The sequence below is a fragment of the Gobio gobio genome (assembly GCF_949357685.1).
Source record: "Gobio gobio genome assembly, chromosome: 5".
NCBI classification, from domain to species: domain Eukaryota; kingdom Metazoa; phylum Chordata; class Actinopteri; order Cypriniformes; family Gobionidae; genus Gobio; species Gobio gobio.
This window is the reverse complement of record NC_137101.1, coordinates 64,529,395-64,545,506: the sequence shown is the minus strand read 5'-3', so window position 1 is coordinate 64,545,506 and position 16,112 is coordinate 64,529,395. Positions and strand designations below refer to the sequence as shown.

General features: G+C 40.6%; 1 protein-coding gene across 1 annotated transcript; it reads left to right on the top strand.

The window, feature by feature from the left end:
* Positions 1 to 701: 701 nt before the first annotated feature.
* Positions 702 to 14,887, top strand: LOC307126421 (tripartite motif-containing protein 16-like protein). Its single transcript, XM_079816926.1, has 10 exons — positions 702 to 786; positions 5,799 to 6,066; positions 6,142 to 6,204; positions 6,375 to 6,437; positions 6,682 to 6,716; positions 9,470 to 9,565; positions 9,638 to 9,871; positions 11,053 to 11,212; positions 11,343 to 11,390; positions 13,807 to 14,887. Exons 2-10 carry the CDS (start codon positions 5,808 to 5,810, stop codon positions 14,346 to 14,348), a joined length of 1,500 nt encoding a protein of 499 aa, XP_079673052.1. The 5' UTR covers positions 702 to 786; positions 5,799 to 5,807; the 3' UTR covers positions 14,349 to 14,887.
* The last annotated feature ends 1,225 nt before the right edge of the window (positions 14,888 to 16,112 follow it).

Sequence of the window (16,112 nt, the reverse complement as noted above, 5' to 3'; positions counted from 1 at the left end):
TTATGAAATGTTGTTACTTTTTTCTTTAGTTGTTTCGAATGATGTATTACTAATTTCTATATGACAAAAAATGTAAGTCATTTTAGCTGCTATGTGGAAAGAATTCATCGACCCCTAGGGGGTTAAACAATCATCTGCGTAAAAATGTCAAAGCAAAGCATCAACAACATCAGCTTTCTTGCAGAGCATGTTGGAGCCTTAAGACTGGTTTTTCCTGACAGAACATGAGAACAAACACCTTACAAAAAACAAAAAAACCTCACCAATCTCAAAGAAAGAGCATAGGACACTGCCATGCCCAAACAATCTCCTCGCTTATCCCTGGATCCCTCCTCTCAATACCCCCCCCCCCCCACCCCCACCCCCAAACACTGATTTAAGTCACTAAAAAGTTTTTCAACAATATATACCACATCTGATGTATCTTATAAATCTATTGTTTTTCCCCTTTTGTGTTTGGTATCATTTTGAATGTGTCCGTGTGATTGGTAAAATGGTCCTGATTTCACAGCAGTCACTTATATTGTGTAGAAGATTGAAATCTGAAGAGAATTCTGTTCTTTTTGGGCGTTGTCTCTTCAAGATATCAGATAATCATTGCTCCTCCTCTCCCCAGCACTTTGGGCCCAACACTAAAATATGTGTATAGTAAATATTTCCACCTCTTTTGTTCTGGTCTGGGTGTTTAAGGGAAACTGGCTGAACAGCCTTTGGGAATCTGTGAGCAGAAAACACCTACGGTTTACTGAGTCAGAACTCACACACACCGCTGTGTGTGTCTCCACGGTAAGCTATGCATTTCTTTGTATCTTCAAACTTGTAATTGTGTTAAACATGTAGAACACACATCATAGTTGTTTGAGCTACTAAATGTACACATAGACTAGTTGAGTTTCTTCTTTAAAACACAACTGCTTTACTGTAAGTGTTGTTCAAGATTCAAGATTCAAGAGTTTTATTTGTCACATACACAGTTATATACACAATATACAACTGGCAGTGAAATGTAAACAGGTCCGCTCCATGGACAGTGCAAATAACAGTTACAAGAAATTAAAATAGAAATAGAATAAAATTAGAATAAAAAGTATTAACATAAGTAGAATTATAAATAAATCAAGTAAAAGATAAAAATAGGAAATAAGATAAAAATATAAAAAATATGTGGATATGATAAGTGAGAAACTGTAGACTTAAAAATAAGTGGTTAACATAAAATATATAATATGTATATATAAAAGAAGTATAATGTGCAAGGTTTATTACAGGTTGTTACGCAGTAACAATAGGAACGTAAAGTGCAGTGCAATTGCAGTATGTGGATGTTAATGTTAAAAAACTGTATGTTTATGCGTGTGCGGGGTGAAGTGAAGTCACGTGACTGAGTTCAGGAGTCTGATGGCCTGGGGGAAGAAACTCCTCCTGAGTCTTTCAGTCTTTGCCATCAGGCTACGGAAGCGCTTACCAGATGGCAGCAGGGTGAAGTGAGAGTTTGCAGGGTGATTAATGTCTCTGATGATTTTAGTAGCTCTACCTCTGCAGCGTTTGGTGTAGATGTCCTGCAGAGACGGGAGAGCTGAGCCTGAGATGCGCTCGGATAAGCGCACCACTCTTTGCAGGGCTTTGCAGTCGTGACTGGTGCTGTTCCCGTACCACGCTGTGATGCACTGAGTCAGGACACTTTCTATCGCCCCTCGATAGAAAGTTTTCAGGATGGCTGGTGAAACCCTGAATTTCCTCAGCTGGCGCAGGTGGTACAGTCTTTGCCTGGCTTTTTTCACCTGTGTCTGGATGTGTGTAGTCCAGGTCAGATCCTCTGAGATGTTCACACCCAGGTATTTGAAGCTGCTCACTCTCTCTACCGGTGTCCCGCTGATCATGAGAGGGGAGTATGACCGATGCTGTCTCTTCCTGAAGTCCACAATCAGTTCTTTGGTCTTGTTAACATTCAGAGAGAGACAGTTGTCCTGGCACCATGATGTCAGTTGCTCCACTTCGTCCAAGTATGCCGTCTCATTGTTGTTGGAGATGAGACCCAGGACAACAGTATCATCAGCAAACTTGATGATCGAGGTGGAGCTGTGTGTGGACAAACAGTCATGGGTGTAGAGAGAGTAGAGCAGGGGACTCAGCACACAGCCCTGTGGAGCTCCAACACTCAGGGTGATGGAGGTGGAGGTGAACTGGCCTACTCTCACCGCCTGGGGTCTGCCAGTGAGGAAATCTTCAATCCAGAGGCAGAGAGAAGAATTCAGGCCTAGATCCAGGAGTTTGTGTGTTAGCTTAATGGGAACTATGGTGTTAAAGGCTGAGCTATAGTCAATAAATAGCAGCCTGACATAGTTCCCACTTTTGCTGTCGATGTGAGTGAGGCAGGAGTGAAGGACGTGAGAAATGGCATCTTCAGTCGATCTATTGGGACGATAGGCAAACTGAAGAGGGTCCAAAGTGTCAGGAATGGAGGAGCAAATGTTGTTTTTAATGAGTCTCTCAAAGACCTTCATGACTAAAGATGTGAGAGCCACTGGACGATAGTCATTTAGGCAAGAGGGTTTACTGATCTTAGGTACAGGGATGATGGAGGATCGTTTGAAGGAGGTGGGGACAACAGATGTAGCAAGGGACTCGTTGAATATGGATGTAAAGAGCCCTGCGAGCTGATCAGCACAGGACCGCAGAACACGACCTGAAATACCATCCGGCCCAGCAGCTTTCCTGACATCCACACGTTTGAGTGCCCTCCGAACCTCGTCCTCCGAGACAGAGATCACGTGACTGTTGCTGCTCTGAGGGACTCTCTCTGACGCGTCACTCGCCGGAGTCGCGCTGCCGCGATTACCATCAAAGCGAGCGTAGAAAGAGTTTAACTCGTTCACCAGCAACGGATCAGCTCTCACCTCTGCAGAGGATTTAGTTCCAAAAGCACAGATGGTTCTCAGTCCCTGCCACATCCGCCGGGAGTCGTTGAGTTGGAAATGAGATTCCACTCGGTCTTTATAGCGGAGTTTTGCGGCTTTAACGGCGCGCCGGAGGGCGTAACATGAAGCTTTGTACTCCCTCATATCCCCCGTTAGGAGACCGGCATTGTAAGCGGTGGTGCGCGAGTTTACTGCAGTGCGAATTGAACTGTCCACCCACGGTTTCTGATTAGGGAAGGACGTTATAGTTATTGTTTGTGTGGCTTGCTCTGTCAGTGTGTTGATAAAGCAGAGCGCCACTTCTGTGAACTCGCTGACGTCCTCAGAACTCGCGCGGAACATGTCCCAGTCGACGTCATCAAGAGCTGCCTGTAGCGTGATCTCTGAATGGGATGACCAGCGTTTGACTTCCCTCCTCACCGGGGGCTCTTGAACGAGCCTTTGTTTATATTCCGGTGTGAGGAAAATGGCGGCATGGTCCGATTTGCCAAAAGCTGGCTGTGAACGAGCTTTGTAGGCGTTCTTAAACGGAGAGTAGCAATGATCCAGTGTGTTTGCTCCTCGTGTGGGACAGGAGACATGCTGGTGAAAGTTTGGCAATACTTTCTTTAGGTTAGCTTTGTTAAAATCACCCGCGACGATGAAAGCAGCGTTGTATGCGATACTTGGGTTAAAGGTTGTAAATGCTATGCTTATGTAAAATTGTAATACCTGTAACACTGGAATTGTCCATCATTTTTAAGTTACATGCGTGACTGTTGATTTTTTTTTTTGTCTGGGACGTGGAACACTGCTATTTCCTATAGCTGCAGTAAACCACGCCCTTACGAAAAAGACGTTTATTCAAGTGTGCTATTAGTATACTTCTTTACACATTCAGTCTGTTTTTATATACTTCTCAGAAATATACTTAAAATTCCACTTAACCCCTCTGGTGCTCTTCGTCTAGGGGTTGCATTGGTCGTCTTCCCGGTCATAAGTGACCGGACACCTAAAAATTAAACTTCCTCCACCCCATTAAAACCAATGCAATTTATTTTTCTTCAATAATATTTTTTTCTTTTTAATTTTGTATTTTGAGAGGATTTAATGGTATTTTTTAATATTTATGCAATAATTATGGTACAACATTTTTTTGTGTTTTTTGTTGTTGCTGTATTTCAGGTTAAACTAGAGACTAGGCAGATTTTTTGAAGGCAGATTAGCCCCTCTTTTGGAATTATTTAAGAAATCATGCAACCATGGGTGTAATCACTAGAGGTCTCTATGGAGAGGCTTATGAATTCACTAGTTCTCCTTTGAATTATTTTTATCTTTATATAATTATGTTTTTGTTGTTGATGGATTTTAATATATATTTAAAAAATCTCAAAGACTATTTATTATAAAGTTTTAGATATTTTTTTGTTTGTTAGAAATATAGATTTACGACCACTTAGCATGCTCAAATCATGCCCTCAATTTTTTGTGTGTGTTTACATACCTAATGCTAGAAAAGTCACCAAGTTTCATATTTTTCTGAAGAAGATGTGATTTAAAAAAATTCTAAATGTGGTTCATAGGTTCAGTTTTTCATAGGTGTGTGTGTATAAGTGTGCGTGTGTGTGCGTGTCAATATCACACTCGCTGATGTTTTGGAGTGTCACCCCTTTACTGTTGTGTACTTTTTTCAGCATTGTGGCCGATTTGTAGATTGTACTCACATATATTTGGTGAATTTTTGTGTTTTTGCCGATTTCCCATTCATTTCCTATGGTCGGTCATTTATGACCGAATACAATGAACGCTACTTTTTTTTTTTATGACCAATTAGCATGCTCGAATCATGACCCCAATTTTTTTTGTGTGTTCAACATTTCTAAACAGAAAATATTCCGGTCAGAAATGACCGAAGAGCACCAGAGGATTAACTTATACTGACAGAAATGTATATTTGGCCCATACTTATACACAGTGGATCTGACTATTGTGCTGAAGATCAAGAGATTGGAGAATATGAAGTGTATATATGTATTTACACTGCAAGGAGAAAATATTTTGCAACATCAGTGCAAATTTAAGCTCATATGTAGTCATTTTTAAAGCTTTATCTATTGATTCCAAATCTTATTTCCATTACATATTATCAGTAAATATTTATATTGATTTAAGCAAAATGAATAATAATACTATGTGTAAAATATTAGGGGTATAATAATGATATAAATAACATAAATCATATAAAATAATCATTGCTAAAAGCCAGACGATTTTGTGTTGAGAATTTGGAGCAAGAGAAACAGGGGGAGTATCTTTATTGCGTCAGAGGTGTGTCACTTTGCTCACAGCTGATTGGTCCAGTGTCAGTTTGAGATCTTGAGATCATAATCTGCCCCGGAGCAGGTTAGCCATGGAGTGCAAGATACAATGGCAATGAACACTGCTAAAAGCCGGGCCACTTTCGGGCCAAAAACCCATGGTATTTTTTTTGTTTTTTACAGAGACGCTCCCCAACATTTCACTCATGTGTCTCTTGAAAAACAGGTTTCGCTTGTTTTCCTGTTGTAGTTCAGCTTAGTTTTAAAGAAAAGCTTTCCCACAGCCAAGTTTCACCATTTCAGGGGTAGGACAAGAATCTGTCAACGGTCCTCATTTTTAATAACAAGTTAGTAAATAGTAAATTGTTAATGGCAAGTTAGTAAATACTGCTTCATCAAATAATGACCCCTCTACATTTAAAGATCCCATTTATTCAGTTTCAGACAATATTGAGACATTGTTTATCACAATAGGTTTTGTGTTCATTAATAAACCTCAAAGGCAATACTTCAATCTTTTCAAAGTGATTATAGTTGATGAACACAAATCTGATCAGATGCTCTTCTTCTGCTTGTCCTGCAGAAGTGAAGGATGATGGCGTCTGTGTCAGAACATCTTCTGGCCGCTCTGGATGATCTAGACGCAGATGAACTCAAGAGGTTTAAATGGCGTTTCAAGAATCATTTCTGTGTTTCAAATGCTGCTCTGGATAAGGCAGACGCTCCGGACACAGTGGATCTGATGATTAAGCGTTTTGGGCCAGAAGAAGCTGTGAAGATCATGGTGGACATCCTGAGGAAGATGAACCAGAATGATCTGGCTGAACAGTTGGAGAAGAAACACAAGCAAGGTAACAGGTTAAAGTTCAAATCAAATTTGATTTGATGTCACAGTATTTTCATTCTGATCTTTCTCTCTCACACAGCTCAGGCTAAGGCCAGTATTGAGGATCCTGTGCTTGCTGGAGCCAGTTCAAAACCGATATGGGGTAAATAATGACCACTGTCTGTACAGAGAAAGCCCAGATTCAGCCGCTCCATCCTGGGTTATAGAACGACTCATAAATAAATAACTGCTGGCTTTCAGCCTAATCTTTCCTCTCTGCTTTGCTGATGTGTTTGTGTGGTTTAATGTCACATCTCTTTCTCTCTCACACAGCTCAGGCTAAGGCCAGTATTGAGGATCCTGTGCTTGCTGGAGCCAGTTCAAAACCAATGGATGGTAAATAATGACCACTGTCTGTACAGAGAAAGCCCAGATTTGAGTTTATTGATATTTTAGTCATATTGACTCTGAGTAGGTGCAAAAGAAAGTATAATTGCAAGCAGCAATTACAGTCTGAAGTGATATGATTACTTTATTATTTGTTAAATAATTATTCACTCTCAAATCAATCATTGATCAGCTCATGTATACAGGACCCGAATCACATGTAACACCTCATTGTTTTTGTGTCAAACAATAGACAAGAAAATCGCACAAGATTTGGACAAAATAAGGGTGAGTAAATGAGACATAATTAACATTTTTGGATGAACTAACCCTAACTAGGCTATGTTGAAAAAATCCTGACACTTGTGTCATGTTCATTTATAAAATCATTAAATTTGTGGTTTGAACCTATTATCTATTTCTATGCTCGAACATTAACCATTGTGTTAGTACTTTAACTGTATGTGGGGTCCATGGTCCATGTAGAAATGAGAATGGGTTCATTTTTATTATAATTTTTAAGAAACAGAAAAATGAAAATGATTCCATAAAGCCAAATCGTCCCCTTGGAATTATAAGGTTCTATCTGACATTTTTGTCAAAATTGAGTTATTCACATATTCTTATTCTGTGACAACTTCTTTACATTATGTGATGTTGTTTTTTTAGGTTTTTTGGAACTTTTTATTTAGAAAATAAAAAGGTTCTTTCTACACAGTCAAATGGAATGCAAAAATGTTAAAGCTCAATATCTCCAAACCAGTCAGAATGCAGATAGAACCTTATAATTCCAAGGTGGCGAAATGCCATTTTATTGGTTGTATATATACAGTATATTCTCATGGCTAATGCATGTTATTTATAATAAGGGTGTACCATATAGTACAGAAAACTGGGGAGGGTTGACTAAAGGGGCTTTTCGGGGCCACCAACAAATGTGACACAAACCAGCATAAACTAAATTTTTACCCATTAACCAAAAACAATTCTTGTTTTTCTGTTTCTTAAATGAAAGTTTCTGTTTCTCATTATTTGTCATTATTTCACTTCAAGTAAAAAAATCAAATGACCAGAAGCTACACAGACCAACCTGGAAATTTTTTGAAAGAAGAAAATTAGAAACTGGTGCATTATTTAAAAAAATGTTTTAAATGTAATGAAGGGAGTCCACTGGAGGCAAGTGTTGAAGAATTCAAGTGCAGTTTGAGAATGTGAATCCAAACATAAACCAAAAGGCAAAAGAAAGACTTGACTTGAACATAAAACACTGGTTACATATAACAAAGCTAGACAAAGACACATGGCAAACATGAGGGCTTAAATACAATAGACAAGACACACAAGCAGATAAGCAGCGTGAATAAAGCTTTTTGCCAACCAAAATCTATAAAAAAAGGCGCCTCTCAGTGCAAAAACGTGTTCTGTGTGATCGGGCCCTAAGACACTGCCCGGGTGGCAGTTCAGGAATCCATGGTGATACAGGCAGGCCCCCCGGAAATTAATTTTCCCACCAGGCAGTCCAGAGCGCAAGGGTTTGCTTAATCCACAGGGAAAAATGTCTTTTAAAGCCACATCATTAAAATCAACGAGATGCCAATGTTCACAAAACTCTTGAACATAGTCCTCGATGGCTTGATTACCTTGATGGAGGTTAAGCAGACAAACTGCTGGGTTCATTGTTGAGGGTCAAATGGAGTCCACTGGAGGTGTTGATGAACCCAAGTGCAGTTTATTGAGAATGTGAATCCAAACATAAACCAAAATGCAAAAGAAAAACTTTTGACTTGACTTGAAAATAAAACACTCTACTCACTAGATGGAGTAATGTAATTTTACCACAGGATGTCTGCGATATTAATGGCCTCCCTGTCGTCATGTGCGCATTAAGTTGCTTCTTGATATCACGTGCAAACACATATAATCTATATATAACCTATATATAACAGCTAGGTCCAGTCGAATGATTTATTAATGAATTAAATTCTGATTGGATTCTGTTAGACACTTACCTAAAGCTAAAATAAGTTTCTGGCCTCTGAGAGGTGCTTGCGACCTTTCATTTTTTCAATCTGAATGGTAAGGTTTGCCATAGACTTGTCCCACCGCCAAGAAAGCAACTGAATGCTTTTTCAAGCGCCTCCATACTTGAAAAACCGTGGAAAACTACTTTAAACTGGAAATGACGGTATATTTACGTACATATTTACAGCGTGTCTATTAACCGCAGGATTAGTATTACCTGAGGTAATTTTTCCGGTCTTTTTTACAGGAGGTAAAAGTTGCCGTAATCTTTACTGACATTGTCCGTAATGATAACTGAGATGCCACATTCGGACGGGACTAAAATCACTCTAAAATCACAAGCTCTGGTAATAATTACCTTACCCCACCTCTCCATGTTAAACTTATCCTGTCTGAATTGGGCTAAAGACACAAAGCAAACGTGAGGGCTTAAATACACAGACTAAAGACAAGACAAGGGACACCTGTGAACAATGAACAAGACTGAACCACTGAGAACATAGAGCACAAGACAAAGGAGCTCATTCCAGGATGACATGAGGGCAAGGAAATCATAAAACATGGGACCAGGAACATGAACGTGACATGAAACAAAACCAAAACACTAGACATTACAGTAAAGCAAGAATTTGGCTTGACCTTTTTTCAGAATTAGAAAATGACGAGATTGTGGTGTAGAATAAATATAACATGGGTAGAAATTTAGCGAAAAATTCTTCATTTACTCTGAACTCTTTTAACACTCCCAAACTAGGCAGAACCAATCACCCATAACCCAACCAGACATGCATTGTGACTGTAGAACAGTCTTATCTTTTTTTGTAAGCAGAGTTTCTCCACCATCTAGTGGACACAACAGAGTTTTAATATTTACTTTCCATATGTGGGCGGGAATGAAATATTATTGGTATTTCATTTTTCTGCTTTCAATGTTCCATCAAAAAATGGATGAACACAACCAACACGGACCGATTGGATTGTCATCCAGATCAATTTGAAGGTATTGGTTTGTGCTTCAGAAGCAGCTGAAGGAGACGCAGAGGGGGATCCAGCAGAGGATCCAGCAGAGAGAGAAAGATCTTCAGCGTTTGAGAGAGGATGTGGAGTCCTATAAGGTGAGTTTGAGAAGCCTCAGCTCTTCCAGACCCGCTGAAGCCACTGTGTGATTGTGTTGTGTGTCTGAACAGCATTCTGCGCTGGCAGCCGTGCAGGAAAGCGAGAGGATCTTCACTCAACTGATCCGCTGCATTGAGAGAAGCTGCTCTGAGGTCAGCCAGCGGATCAGAGATCAGGAACAGTCTGCAGTGAGTCGAGCTGAAGGAGGACTGGAGCGACTGGAGCAGGAGATCAATGACCTGAGGGAGAGAGACGCTGAGCTGCAGCGGCTTTCACAAACAGAGGATCACACTCATTTCCTGCAGGTAACAGATCCAGTGGACTTGAGGGAGGAGTTCCTGCTGGGACAGGAGACCAAATGCTTCACCAAAGCAGAAAGAGCAGTTGACTAGAATCAGCTGAAGAGACAGCACGTAAAAATTTATTTCTTCCCTGGGAATCCTCTCCAACCTGCACATTTTATATATCTCCTTTGTCTAAGAGGGCTTTCACACTGGGCACGTTTGCTGTGGTCCAAGTCCGAGCACGATTGCTCCCGGCTCCCCGCAGTGTTGGTCTGGTTTCACACTCAACTTATCGAACCCTGGTGCCTTTGTGTGCATCTTGCGTAATCAAAGCCGTGCACGGCACGATAGTAAACAGGCCGCGGAAAATATATAGTTTTTTATTAATTTGGTGCTATTATGCGCAGCAGAGTAAACGACACTTGGGTTTACTGTATGTGCATCGCATTAAGGTGGCTTTCAGCTGCTTGCAAACAATCTTTTGAGGATTGTCATTCATTAGGCGCTCTGATTGCACTCGCTATGTGTGAATACACTGTAGGCTCACTCTCGCTCGTATCTGAGGTAAATAATCGACACTATCATCCCTTACATGTGTTTTATTGAAATAAATACATTGTCATCGGCTACATTGTCATCTTTCCTTATCAAGTGCGCACCCAAGTCTGTGTTGCTTTCACATTCACGTGAATCGCGGCACAGTTCAAATGTGCAACCAAACTCGGATCACCTCCTCTAGGTAGTCTCGGGTTCTGTACCAATTTTTCAACTGAGCCCTGTTTTAAACTAAACTGACATTGTGAAAGCACCCTAAAGTCTCGGAAACTCTATTATTAAGCTGATGACCTGAAGCAAGTGTGTTTGATTAAGGAGACATGTAAAATGCACACTGTTGCAAGACAGGGTTAAAAACATCTGGAAGATCAATTTAGTGTCACCAACCCTTTAAAACTGAACAGCTAATCAAGGTCCTCAGGATTAATATAAAGTTACATGTAGGTGAGTTTGATTAAGGATTGGAGCTGAACTCTGCAGGGAAGTTAACCTTAACAGCCAAAGTTGACAATCTCAATAAACATGGTGCACTCTATTTCCTCCCAACTGTTTAATGAAATCATTTATGGCCAGAATGTATTTTAACATGGATCTTTTTATGTTTAGTATACATTTCATCATTCAGTTCAGACTTGTGTTTTCTGTAGAGTTTCCAGTCTCTCTCAGCACTTCCTGAATCTACAGAAGTACCCAACATCCCCTTCAGTTCTCTCTTCTCTTTTGATGGCCTGAGAGAATCGGTCCGTCAGCTGGCAGAGAAACTGCAGGATTTCTGCAAAGAGGAGGTCAAAAAGATCTCTGAGAGTGGTAAAGTCCTGGTTCATCTGCTCTCAGAAATGAGTCCTCCATCACCTCACATCATATTAGAAATGTCTCAGGAATAGATGCATAGGAATCTCTTGACATGGGAATCACACTGTTCATGTCTCTTCCACAGTCACATTCACCAACATTGTTTCTAGGACCAGGAACGACCTCTTACAATGTAAGTCCCTAGAGCTGCATTCAGATCACCAACAACTTTGTTGCTGAACTTCATTAGACTCATAGACTCCTAGTGCTGTCGCTCTAATGCTATTGGAAGACTGCTTATGTGGACATATTATCTCAAATTAAATAAATTTTCCACTTATCCCTTTCCACTTTAATTTACAGTCGCAGATTCACATTTACCCTGTAATTACACAAAATAAGAGGAGGACAAGCACCACTTTAATTTACAGCCCGTAGATTCACACTTACCCTGTAACTACACAAACAAGAGGGTAACAAACACCACTTTAATTTACAGCCGCAGATTCACACTTACCCTGTAACTACACAAACAAGAGGGGAACAAGCACCACTTTAATTTACAGCAGCAGATTCACACTTACCCTGTAACTACACAAACAAGAGGGGAACAAGCACCACTTTAATTTACAGCAGCAGATTCACACTTACCCTGCAACTACACGAAACAAGAGGGAACAAACACCACTTTAATTTACAGCCGCAGATTCACACTTACCCTGTAATTACACGAAATAAGAGGAGGACAAGCACCACTTTAATTTACAGCTGCAGATTCACACTTACCCTGGAACTACACAAAACAAGAGGGGAACAAGCACCACTTTAATTTACAGCAGCAGATTCACACTTACCCTGCAACTACACGAAACAAGAGGGGAACAAGCACCACTTTAATTTACAGCCCGTAGATTCACACTTACCCTGTAACTACATGAAACAAGAGGGTAACAAGCACCACTTTAATTTACAGCCGCAGATTCACACTTACCCTGTAACTACATGAAAAAAAGAGGGTAACAAGCACCACTTTATTTTACAGCTGCAGATTCACACTTACCCTGTAATTACACAAAATAAGAGGACAAGCACCACTTTAATTTACAGCCCGTAGATTCACACTTACCCTGTAACTACACAAACAAGAGGGTAACAAGCACCACTTTAATTTACAGCTGCAGATTCACACTTACCCTGCAACTACACGAAACAAGAGGGGAACAAGCACCACTTTAATTTACAGCCCGTAGATTCACACTTACCCTGTAACTACATGAAACAAGAGGGTAACAAGCACCACTTTAATTTACAGCTGCAGATTCACACTTACCCTGTAATTACACGAAATAAGAGGAGGACAAGCACCACTTTAATTTACAGCCCATAGATTCACACTTACCCTGTAACTACACAAACAAGAGGGTAACAAGCACCACTTTAATTTACAGCCCGTAGATTCACACTTACCCTGTAACTACATGAAACAAGAGGGAACAAACACCACTTTAATTTACAGCCGCAGATTCACACTTACCCTGTAACTACACAAACAAGAGGGGAACAAGCACCACTTTAATTTACAGCAGCAGATTCACACTTACCCTGCAACTACACGAAACAAGAGGGAACAAACACCACTTTAATTTACAGCCGCAGATTCACACTTACCCTGTAATTACACAAAATAAGAGGAGGACAAGCACCACTTTAATTTACAGCTGCAGATTCACACTTACCCTGCAACTACACGAAACAAGAGGGGAACAAGCACCACTTTAATTTACAGCCCGTAGATTCACACTTACCCTGTAACTACATGAAACAAGAGGGTAACAAGCACCACTTTAATTTACAGCTGCAGATTCACACTTACCCTGTAATTACACGAAATAAGAGGAGGACAAGCACCACTTTAATTTACAGCCCGTAGATTCACACTTACCCTGTAACTACACAAACAAGAGGGTAACAAGCACCACTTTAATTTACAGCTGCAGATTCATACTTACCCTGCAACTACACGAAACAAGAGGGGAACAAGCACCACTTTAATTTACAGCAGCAGATTCACACTTACCCTGTAACTACACAGATAATTACCCCTTAATTAAAAAAATACTTACAGTATAAATAATGTGTTAATTTTCCTGATAGTTACCCCTTGATTCCCCCAATATTACATATTGTTCCCTTATACCTACACATACTTACTTTATAGTTACACTATAATTACCGAAAATTATGCTGTAAATTCTCTTTAGATAACGGGCCGGAAAGTACTGCGTAAGTAAAGTGTTACCAACATTTCTCAAATTTGTAGCATAGATGAACAGGTTTAGATGAATAGCTGCTGTCGCTCATGTCACTATCACCAGCTCTCATTTAAAAAGAAATGGGATCATATCGCTTTGTTGCTGATGATGTGAATGGGCTTAAAAACAGAATTCAGAAATGAGTGTGTTGAATCGAGTGAACAGTTTTAGAGTTGATGAAGAAAATATCTGGTAAACTGAACTGAGACACGGCTGATATATTGAACATGAAGAGTCCAGCTACATTAAAAGATCAGATTCATTATCCCTCATTCTGATGTGTTTTCTGTCCACCAGATTATCATCAGTTCACATTGGATCCAAATACAGTGAATAGATGCCTCCGTCTGTCTGAGAAGAACAGAACGATTACGAAGACTGACACAGAGCAGCCGTATCCTGATCATCCTGACAGATTTGACAGAAATTATCAGGTGTTGTGTAAAGAGAGTGTGAGTGGACGCTCTTACTGGGAGATTGAAGGGAATGGGGATTATCTGTCTGTATCAGTGTCATATAAGAGCATCAGCAGGAAGCAAGGGGGTAGTGAGTGTGGGTTTGGAGCTAATGATCAGTCCTGGAGTTTGTGCAGCTTTGACTACAGTTACTCATTCACACACAATAACATAGAGACTAAACTCACTGTAAAGCCCATAGGCTGTAGAATAGGAGTGTATGTGGACCACAGTGCAGGAACGCTGTCCTTCTACAGCGTCTCTGACACAATGAGCCTCATCCACACAGTTCAGACCACATTCACTCAGCCGCTCTATCCTGGGTTTGGGTTTAATTTTACACACCACACTCTTAGTTCTGGATCATCAGTGAAACTGTGTTGATGAATCAAAAGAGACTAATGAAAGATTCTGCCCATAATGCTTTGAGCTACATGATTAATCTTCATTACATTAATACGACAGCTGAATTTCAGTCACTGAAATAACGTGTGTGTGTGTGTCTGTGTAGTAAATCCTCATATAGACAGTGAGATCAGTGTGTGTGTGAGTTGTGGTGAGTGACAATGAATACAGTATGTGTGCTTTTCTCATGTTAATTATGTTGATGGTGAAGGGATGGATTCAGGTGCTCCACCTAATTTTCTTTATATTGTTTTCATCAATGATTAATCTGTATTTATCCTTCATTTAATCACTGAATAATGTTTATAATAGTGTGCCTGGTTTGATCTAATAAAGTTGTATTTTGATTTTATTTTTTTATGTGTGGATAGCATAATTTTACACACACGTAATGCTGTTGTTATACCATTGAAAAGGGGCAGAAGATTAAAAATCACAGAAAACTTGTCGATGTTTCCCCACTGCAAACTTTATTTGGAATCATTTTGTAACAATTGACAATAAATAACTTAAGCATCATTGGCATTCTTTATTAAATGCACACATTCAACAGTGTATGACATACATACAGTATGCTGTTAATGAAATGCATACACTTAGTAATTTATCATCAATAACACTATTTCAAGTGTACAAAAAAGTATTTTAAGCCATTTTACAATTATCTGGAAAACAAGTTTTTCTTTTCAATCATAGATATATGTAAACTAGCACTCTTTCAGTGAATTATTTCATCTGAAAATGCACTGATCACGTTTCTCAATATATTCACCTTTTTATAGTGAATAAACACATCAGCACAAAATAAACAGAATTAAACATGAAATGCAAACATATATACAAAATATGTCATGTTAACATTCTCTCCATGTGTGCCATTACTACTCAAAATGGAGCTCTGAGCCCCTGCAGGGGGACTGGACAGAGCAGCCATCAAGCTTTTTTGTCCAATAATTAGAAAAGCTATATACCCAATAATTAGGTTAGCCAGTAACCTAGAATACTGTCTAACACTTGATGACTGCTCTGTCCAGTCCTCGTCGTCAGTGAGGAACCTGGGTGTGCTCTTTGATACCAATCTCTCAAAGCCACGATTCTAGCATCTGTAAAACTGCATTCTACCATCTTAAAAATATATCTACATTATGGCACATGCTCTCAATGCAAAATGTTAAACAAAAGGAAGCAGAATCCTCTCTGGACGTGGACAGGAGACGTTGCTGGACGTGGACAGGAGACACGTCGCTGGACTCTGGACGTGGACAGGAGACATCGCTGAACTCTGGACGAGGACAGGAGACGTCGCTGGACTCTGGACGTGGGCAGGAGACGTCGCTAGACTCTGGACGAGGACAGGAGACACGTCGCTGGACTCTGGACGAGGACAGGAGACGTCGCTGGACTCTGGACGTGGACAGCAGACGTCGCTGGACTCTGGACGTGGGGAGGAGACGTCGCTGGACTCTGGACGTGGACAGGAGACGTCGCTGGACTCTGGACGTGGACAGGAGACGTCGCTGGACTCTGGACGTGGACAGGAGACGTCGCTGGACGTCGCTGGACTCTGGACGTGGACAGGAGACGTCGCTGGACTCTGGACGTGGACAGGAGACGTCGCTGGACTCTGGACGTGGACAGGAGACGTCGCTGGACTCTGGACGTGGGGAGGAGACGTCGCTGGACTCTGGACGTGGACAGGAGACGTCGCTGGACTCTGGACGAGGACAGGAGACATCGCTGGAC

Coding starts and splice junctions, on each gene's coding strand:
- LOC307126421 (XM_079816926.1), top strand. CDS start 5,808: ATGATGGCGTCTGTGTCAGAACATCTTCTGGCCGCTCTGGATGATCTA. Junction 9,566..9,637: donor AGGATGTGGAGTCCTATAAG/GTGAGTTTGAGA, acceptor GTGTCTGAACAG/CATTCTGCGCTGGCAGCCGT. Junction 11,391..13,806: donor CAGGAACGACCTCTTACAAT/GTAAGTCCCTAG, acceptor TCTGTCCACCAG/ATTATCATCAGTTCACATTG.